At 47.1% G+C, this 9,220-nt stretch overlaps 1 protein-coding gene across 1 annotated transcript; it reads left to right on the top strand.

Annotated features, from left to right (window-relative positions):
- Positions 1-4,279: 4,279 nt before the first annotated feature.
- On the top strand, positions 4,280-8,790 carry MAL (mal, T cell differentiation protein). Its single transcript, NM_001199391.2, has 4 exons — positions 4,280-4,556; positions 7,231-7,398; positions 7,582-7,701; positions 7,906-8,790. Exons 1-4 carry the CDS (start codon positions 4,470-4,472, stop codon positions 7,978-7,980), a joined length of 450 nt encoding a protein of 149 aa, NP_001186320.1. The 5' UTR covers positions 4,280-4,469; the 3' UTR covers positions 7,981-8,790.
- Positions 8,791-9,220: the final 430 nt, after the last annotated feature.

Genomic DNA, 9,220 nt, shown 5'->3' on the forward strand with positions numbered 1-9,220 from the left:
GGCCAAGAGAACTAGAGGCCATACTATTATCTGTCTCTGTAAAGTCTAAGGATAAAAATTAATCCTACTCAGTACAAATCAGATACAGAAGTATATCCACTGAAGTAGCAGATGAGATCAGAGAAAATACATGCATATATTCCAGATGCAGCATAGGAAAAAAAGTCATTATTGTAACGTTCATATTTTTAAAATGTACTTTAAGTTAGGAGATTGAAGCAATGTATAAAGTAGCACCTAGTGCCTGCCAGGGGCTTCAGCCCTATAAAAAAAGCTTGGAGGAGAAAACTTGAAAGGGAAGGCTTGACAGAGCAGGAATAAATAACGTGCTGTGGAGCCTCTCAATCATGTTCATAGATTCAGACTATGCAGACTCAATGGCAAGCAGTTAAAACCTTTTGAGTGTAAAGATTTTAACGTTACATCTTGCAGACACACTTTTTGCAGGACTGCATAATGAGAAATTGTTGGCTTCTACTTCAGGACTGAAGGACAGATGTCCCCGTCACACTGCCTGGTTGGCATCTCTGCAGGCAGCAAGCTTCGTCCAGGCTGAAATGCAGGTGGCCGTGGCAGGTTAGGGCTGGAGATCCTTTGGCCATTGAAGTGTGGAGGTTTTGACCCATGAATGGTTACCATGCCATCACAGGAATACAGTTGTATGCTTCTTGTTCCCACATGAATTATAACTCACATGGGTCTGTTAGTGCTGCCAGGGCGCTGGCTTAGCATCCCACTGCTCCTAGGAAATCTATAAACACTTGCTGACATACCTTTACCAGGCTTCTTCTATTTTATGAAAAAATATGGTTTAATTTAACTTCTCACAAATCAATGGCATGTTGAAGGAGAACTCAAAAGCTTGCAAGCCCTTCCAGCTGATGGTAAATTTCTGAGTTTCTTCTGCCATCTTGTGGGTTTACAAGAACTTCCACTCTGCTATTTGTGACATAAAAGTTTTGCTTGTGGACTCACTGACTACTGAACAAATGAAACACGAAGCCTAGCATCCTCTTCTGCAGGAAGTCTGGGGGAAATGTGTAAACCTTAGTGGGACTGTTCTAAACCTTTTCTTGTATGCCTGCAGTTGGATTGGCCCAGTTTGACTTTATCTAGTCATTATTGGAGGAAGGTATCAAAGTTCACTGAGATTTCTTCTGCTTTTCGTCATGCTATGGAATGCCCAGCTAAGGAGAAGCTTGCAGCAGCACTGCCTCTACATTCAGGAGATTTATCAGAGGTCAAGTAAGGGAACATGAGGTTGGAAGCCAAGGACTCAGTGTGCAACCCCAGCTAACCCCATTTAACCCCATCTAATACCACCTATGGCTATGTGGGTGGCCTCAGTCAAGGAGACTTGACTGTCTTGACAGAGAAAGAAGCTGGTAATTTCTGAGTGATAATCTCATATCTATCCTTTCTTAAAATGCCAAACTCTACATGGATTTGCTCTGTGTAAATAAAACAAAAGCAACTGCTGGAACGTTAACTGTGCAGACCCACAGAGCTGGCTGGTTGTGCAATAAAGCACGACAAAGCTGGCTGTAGCAGTAGGAGACTGGAAAGAGTCATCGTGACTTGATGTCATTCCTGAGTGAGTGGTAAAAATACCTTCAAGAAGACATAATTATTTTCACACCCATGCATACCATCAGCCTTGTTGTTTTGGGGGGAGATTTTTTGTGCCTTTTTAGGTAAAGTCAGCTGAAGACAGTGTAAGAGTTCATTTCCTTTAGACTACTTCACTTGAGATCTTCTGCAGATTTTGTGTGATTGATTCTACAACATGGAAAATCACCTTTCAGCTATTCAGCTTTAGATTTGCTCAGTTTGAAAACACAGTAAAAGAGAGAGATTTCCTGAGGACGTTGGTGTGTGATAATACACACAGTGAGAGATTGACATGTCTTTAGTGTCAGGACTCCTTTCAAGTGGGTTTCACTGGTGCTCTCCAACAGCGAGGAATCCATGTGGTCTTGCCTGCCATTCTAGAATTTAGAAGGGAATATTTTGGTGAGCATAGATTTGTCCACTTATTCCTCTATCTATTACTTTCCTTCCTTGTTGTTTCCAGACCTAATACCCTTCCTCTGTTACCTAATATTCTCTCTCTCTCTTAGGTAGTGAGCACTCAGAAAACCATGTTCCAGCACCGCCAGTTCTCCCTTTGGGTACACTGTTAAGGTGGAGCACCAGGTGTCTGACCCTCCTGAATCAGGGCTCAGCTTCAAGAAAAGCTCCATATACTGCCCAGAACAGCCATTCCCTCCAGAAACAGCAGCCCCAGACATAGTCCCTGGACTTTTCTCTCAGCCATGGAAGCCTCAGGTCAAAGGAGCAGCTGACATCCATCCCCGCTAGCTCTCAGCCTGGCCACCACCCCTGTGCCAAGCCCTGCACCCCTCCCTGCTAAGGCTCTGCTGGTTGAAACACAGATTTTTTGCTGCTGTCATGTCAGCTTCTTCCGGGTCCTTCAGGAATCCCCAGGGGAATGCAGCTCCTTTCAGTCCTTCAAGGCTCCTACTTGGCAGGTGGTTGGACTGAGCCAGCTCTTCCCAGTAAGCTGCCCCACGTTCAGGCTGTGTTGTGAGGGCAGTGCCCCAGTCTCACCCCTGGGTGTGTCCTGGGACCAGTGTTGCACATTCATATATATTTATGCCTATAAATACCTGAGGGGAGGGTGAAGACAGAGCCAGGCACTTTTCAGTAGTGCCCAGTGCAAGGACAAGAAGCTATGGGCACAAACTAGAACACAGAGGTGACCACTGGCCGGCAGGCAGCACTTCTTGCACTCATTCCCCCAAATCTGTGTCCTGTTGTTCAGGACAGGTATTTACTCCATCCACGCTGAGCTCTTGCCATTCCCACCTGACTACCAACCTGCTTCAAGAGCAACCAGAGTATTGAGTTGCCTAAGTTGTACACAGAAGAGCAACACAGCTGGTGAAGGGTCTGGAAGACAAAGCATTTGAGAAATGGCTGAGTGAACTGCAGCTGTTGAGTCTGGAGGAGATCCCATCACTCTCTCTAAGTTCCTGAAAGGACGTTGCAGTGTGGAGCATGTCAGTCTCTTTTCACAGGTGACAAGCGGTAGGATGTGAGGCAATGGCCTCAAGTTGTGCCAGGGAAGGTGTAGATTGGATATCAAGAATTTCTACATGGAGAACTGGAAAAGGCTGCCAAGGGAGGTGGTGTCCCTTGTGGCCCTTAGGGATATGGTTTGATGATGGGACTCAGTAGGTCAAGGTGACAATTGCACTTGATGATCGTGAAGGCTCTTTCATCCTAGATCATTCTGTGATTCAAAAGATCTGCAACCAACTCACAGACACCACAATTACACCTCCTGCAGCCTCACCACCATGCTGAGGGCTGCTCAGGATACCTGTCTTGCCCCAGGTCTAGGCAGCAGTTGCTGTTGCTGCTGTCACAAAGTGCGGACAACTGAATGTGTCCTCCACTGCCACCGCGAGGAGGTTGGTTGGGGCTTCTTGGGCCAGACCAGATCCAGCATGTTCTCAGAGGCAATCAGTCCTACCTCCTGTTCTAGACCCACACACCAAAGCCCTGTGACTGGGAGCAGCTGCCACAGTATAAGCACCATTCACAAGCTGAATGTGAATTCAGAATGTAATGTGCATTTCTTTTACGGGTTGCTGGTTTGTGGCAGCGGATGGCAGTAATGGTCACATTGTTCTCTTCCATTTATTGATGCTTTATGTCTCCAATGTGGTGATTTTGCTGGGCATGCGTTGAGTGTGGTAATAAGAAGTAAACGTTCCATATAAAGGAAAGAGGAAATGACTCACTCCCATAAACTCCAGGCTAAAAAAGTAGAGCAGAGGAAGCCAAGTGTTTTGGTATATCTCATTAATTTAGTCCATTTTCATTACCTTGGCCTATCCAATCTCCTGAGACGACACAGATGGTGGCCCTACAACTGCCCCTGACCGTCCCAGGATGCACAGCCCCTCCATGGGACATCTCCCAGCCCTGAGCCGGTAGCTGGTACGCCTCGGCTTGCTCTGCCACCTACCATTGTGCTTTCTGTGGCCAGCTCATGTGGGTGGGGGACAAGCTAAGTGGTGTGCAAACAGAGGGGATGAGAGATGCTGCCAGCAGGATGGGCACAGATCATCTTTGTTCGCCTTGGATGTAAACCAGTGCCACCCACCACCGCCCAAGGACGTGCCCTGCATGGTGTGTCCCTGCTTGTGACTGAAACGCCCCAGGGCTGCTCACAACTCTTGAAAACCTCCTGTGGGTCCCCACCAGTCACAGAGCTATACTTGGTCACAGGTTCTGGCCACAGCTGTGGCTCTCAAAGCTGTCTTTGCCAGCCAGTAGGAAAGAGGGAGGGAAGAGCAGGAAGGAGGGGAGGGAAGGAGGAAGAGAGATAGGGAGGGAAGGAGGCTGTATTTGGCAGCTGCCTTCAGAGAGGCCAACTGTCAATGCGAGAGAGCTTCACAATGTCCTCGTCAACTTCCAGCACCTCTTTACCCAGCGGCCTGGCCGTCTTCACAACTTTTCCAGATGTTCTCTTCATCCCTGAAATGGTGAGTGCCAGCTTTTCCCAGGGGAGGGTAGATGCTGCTCACAGGTCCCCCCAGCACACTTGGTGCTGTGGGTGTCCAGGGATGACTCTCAGCAGACAGCATGTGGTCCAGGGGCCGAGACAAGTCCCTGAGCTGTAAGCATCTGGAGGCAGCCCCCAGCTCTCCCTTAAAGAAAGCCACAAGCCTGAACTTGGGGTTCTGTAACTCCCTTCAGTCTGTGGAGGGGGACGGGGTGGTTGTGGCACCTCTAAAAACCATTCGTAATTTGTTGCATAACAGATTTGCAGGGGTTGCTAGTGGTTTTAAGGTAGATAGTCAAATTGAGCCAATTGGTAGGTGATTTTTAGCAACAGGTGCATGCAAAGGATAAAATGCTTTCTTAAAGCAGGGAGGTGACTGCATCAGCAAAAAGCTTCAGCTGCTGAAGCTACAGTTTTCCTGGGCTGGAGGTGAAGCACTGGAGCTGGGCATAGGGCTGAGTAAAGGGTGAGTGAGCACCTTGCTCTTTCTTGTATTCTCAGTGAGTGAAAGAAGATCAGTATATTAAAGGATTTGGCGCAGGTAATTAAACGCTGCTGCTGTGAGCACTGACTGAAAGTTTCAAGGAGAAACCTTTTCCTGTGTCCTCTGCTGATGAAATTTGCTCTTCTCACATCAGTTCAAGAGGCTTTCTCCTATGCCTGAGCACCTTCATCCAGCACTGAGTGGTTTGGCTGCATACCGTAGGACAGAGCTCATATGATTTCATGCCCAAAGTTCAATTTTGCCATCTGGGACCAAAGCCTAACCCAGTTCACATCCCTGGGATTTAGAGCACTGATTTTCTCCTAGGGATAGCAGGCAAGCAAAAAGGAATTGTGTTAGAGCAGGCATTACCGTGCAGAGAAAGGCGTTCCCTCAGCCCACCTAGATGTGCTCTGAAGACTTGGTCCCTCTCCCAGGCTCTGAGAACAAGGTCCGGGTTTCCTGCAGCTGCATGGAGGACACAAAGTCCTGTGGAGGTTCTGGCTGGGCTGACAGTGGCAAGGCTGTTCTGGTGCTGAGCCTGACGCCCACCCAGGCATGCTTATGGCACTGGCTGTACCTTGAGCTGTTTGCTTATAATTCCTGACTGCAGGGGATTTGGCATGGCAACTTGTTTAATGAGCCATAAGGAAATACTCCATCCCATGGCTTGGGGAAGGTCTGGAAATGTGCGTCCTAAAGGCTTGGCACCACCCAGGGAAAGAGGAATGCAGCAGAACTGGGTCCTCAGTCAGTGGGGCGGAGGGCTCTGGGTTGTGCAGGTGTATTTTTTCCACTGTGTACAAAGGAGGCGGCTCCTTAATTCATAGCAGTCAGGAGAAGGATGAAGAGCCCTCAATCCTAGAATCTGAGGTTGCCTACAGAGCAACTACAGGGTGTGTGGGGGGGAAGAATTTCGAGTATTTCTACAGCTGCTGCAGAAGGCCCTGCCCGCAGCTCAGATGACTACATCTGGGTGTTGAACTCTCATTTGTATTCTGTGAGGTTGGGTTTAATTCATAGCATCTATTTTATTTGAAGAGTTTTCTGCATATCTGGACAAAATCTTGCAGTTGGGTCTACGTGGAGAAGCTGAAGCGAATTGAAAACAGATTTGCTTGCATTTTAAAAGGCTATTTAAAGTTAAGTTTTTCTCAGACTGCAGTCGCCAACGTGCTGTGAATTTTTTGCTGAAAGCCTCTCGCTCCATCCCTGATTTTTACAAGTCAACTGAACAGCAGCACCATAAAAACAAAAGTCAGCAATCAAATCATGTCAAACATTTACCCAAGTGAGTAATCACATCCCAGAGAAATGAGAAGTCACCAGTGAATTTTCCTCTGTAAAGCTAGGATGACGTGATTGATGTAGTGCTTTCTGAGTGTCATAAATCACAACCTTCTTTTTTGACATGCAGAAGTACCCCCAAGGAAATGGAAATGCCATGATTGGGATGAGTTGACACTTGGAGGCTGGCAAAGGCTTGAGGAGGGTATGCCAGAGATCAGAACGATCTTAGCTCTGGAGGTTAGCCAGGAAAACCAAGAGCAACTGATGTTCAGGCATAAGCATGCATGGCAGCACTGCTTGTATAGAATGAGCATCATTTAGTTTGGAAAAGACTCATCCAGTGCAACCATCAACCTACTACTACCAACTCCACCACTGAATCACATTCTTAAGCGTCATGTACCCTCACCATAGGCACTCAGCTCAAAGGTGATGACTGCCTCATCACAAGGTGATCATGAGGCCACAGGTCTGTGCTGCTTGCATCAGTGGACTGGGCTTGCCTCCACTCCTTTCAGGGATCCACCACTCTGGGTGTGAAACAGATGTGCCCTAAAATAAACCTTTTTTTTTTTTTTTTTTCAAAACCAGCCTTCGCTAATAGCCTGAAGCAGGCTGCTGAGCACACTAAGGTGGGGAGGGGGACAATGAACAGTGAACCCCAGAAAGTGATGGTGCAATGAGGCTTCTTGAGGCCCAGATCAGAGGCAGACGTTCTCAGCTATGTACTCACATTCAAGTAGATGCTGGGAAAAACTCAAAGGCCTTGCCAGACTATTGCCACGTACAGTGCTAGTGCCAGAAGCACGTATGGCTTTTTGCTTGGCTCTGAGAAGGCAAGGCATCCCACACTCATCCTTTCTCTCACTTTTGTTTGCAGATCTTTGGGGGCCTTGTCTGGATCCTCATTGCCTCCTCGAGGGTCCTATATACTTCGCTGCAGGGCTGGGTGATGTTTGTCTCTGTGTTCTGCTTTCTCTTGACCGCTGTACTCCTGTTCCTCTACACGTGCGGGGCGCATGGGAACAGCAGCTCCTGGGTCACCTTGGTAAGTGGATGTAGCAAACCTCAGGACCTGTTCCATCTATCGTTGGTAATGATTGTCCCCTTTTTTTTCTCCTACCACACTCTGAATCACAGCCTGGGGTTTGCTCGTGTGGGTTCCTTTTGCTTTCCCCTCTGCAGCATGCTCACTCCTTGGGAATGACTGCGTGTAATCTTGTTTTCTTAGGATGTCATCTGCCAGGAGACAGCAGCTCTGTTCTACTTCAGTGCTTCTTTGTTGGAAGCCATCGCTACCTCTAGCAGACTTGGGTCTCTGCTCTTTTACCGGGAGAATATTGCTGCCTCGGTGAGTGTCATGGGTGGCCCCAAGGGCAAATCTTGACTCAAACAAACCTTTGGAGGAGGGAGGAGGAAATCAGACCAGTTCTACTATGCACAAGCATCTTGAAATGTGCAAAAAGTCAACAGAAATATAATGCATTATGATGTATTTGCACAGATCACTAACTCATAATAAAAAAATAACTGGCTGATGTTTTTTCCATTGTAGGTATTTGCATTCATAACTACTCTGTTGTATGTGATCCATATGACATACTCTCTTCGCCGATGGAAATCATCCTAATGAGCAGTCCTTGCATGTTGTGTCTTGTGGTCACCCTACAAACACAGAAGTTACCCAACAACCGCAATCTCCAGGCTGGGATTAGGGTTTGGTTTTTAATGCATATACTATAAACAAGCAGCTTTTTATGTGAAACCATGGCAATGAAGACCAAGAGCCTGTCAGAGAAACCTGTCTGCTGACACAATCTATTTTTCTTCAGTCTCCTGGTTGGGTACTGCTTGATGCTGGTCACCAAGGCCTCAGCAGAAAACCCAGCTTAAATTAGAACAATATGGTTGGAATTAAAATGTCAAAGTCTCCCTGCACCCTTATGCACCCCTATGCCTCCACGGCCTTAACTGCTGTCATGTCAGAGAAAGCCTGAACTACTGGTGCTGAACAGCATGAGAATGAAAACCGGTCATTTCGGTTGACACGCACCTGTGTAAGCCTCTTTGCCTTCCTCATTTGCTGTGCCCAAAGATTTTTCCATGCCATTTTTGAAAATGCCACTTGTGACTTGTGAAAAGGAGTAAAGGCAATATTTAATATGCATCAGGGGCAATGAGTTCCCTGCAATGCCTGAAAGGTACTGCTGAATTACAAGGCACAACTATAACCCCAGGAATTACTGCAGCCATGGATTCCCCCATGAAACACAACTAAGAAAACGTACCATAGATACTACAGCAGAATTATATGGATAATTAGAATAACATCTCAGATAAGCAGAAGCAGTCAGCTCTTGTCTTCAGCATGCGACTGTTCTCACATGTACTGGCACTGTGTCATTAATAAAGATGGATTTACTATGATTTTGCAACCAAACAAAGGCCATTGTCACTAACTTCCCTTACAGTTGATGCACATAGTAGCAGGGCAGTGCCCAAGAACAAGGCACAAATTCAGGCATGAATGAGAGAATCCTAGAATAACATGGGTTGGACCTCGAAGACCACCTAGTTCCACCCCTCTGTTGTGGGCAGGGCTGCCCCCCTCTCCCCCAGCTCAGGCTGCCCAGGGCCCTATCCAACCTGGCCTCAAGCACCTCCAGGAATGGGGCACCCACAGTCTCTATGGGCAGCAGCCCACTGCCCCACTGCCTTGTCAGTGAAGAATTTCTTCCTCATATCTGACAAATCTCCCCTGTTTTGGTTTAACTGTTACTTTGTCCTATTGCTACAGGCACAAGTTAGTGTCAGCGATGATGTTCATCTGAACACATAATTTACTCCAGAGTATTATGTCAAGTGAGTTA

The sequence above is a fragment of the Gallus gallus genome, chromosome 3 (assembly GCF_016699485.2).
Source record: "Gallus gallus isolate bGalGal1 chromosome 3, bGalGal1.mat.broiler.GRCg7b, whole genome shotgun sequence".
Classification (NCBI taxonomy): domain Eukaryota; kingdom Metazoa; phylum Chordata; class Aves; order Galliformes; family Phasianidae; genus Gallus; species Gallus gallus.

What these genes read in the sequence shown, in the direction of transcription:
- MAL (NM_001199391.2), top strand. Translation starts at nt 4,470, where the DNA reads ATGTCCTCGTCAACTTCCAGCACCTCTTTACCCAGCGGCCTGGCCGTC. An exon ending in GCAGCTCCTGGGTCACCTTG is followed by an intron (nt 7,399 to 7,581) that starts GTAAGTGGATGT and finishes TTGTTTTCTTAG; the next exon opens with GATGTCATCTGCCAGGAGAC. An exon ending in GGGAGAATATTGCTGCCTCG is followed by an intron (nt 7,702 to 7,905) that starts GTGAGTGTCATG and finishes TTTCCATTGTAG; the next exon opens with GTATTTGCATTCATAACTAC.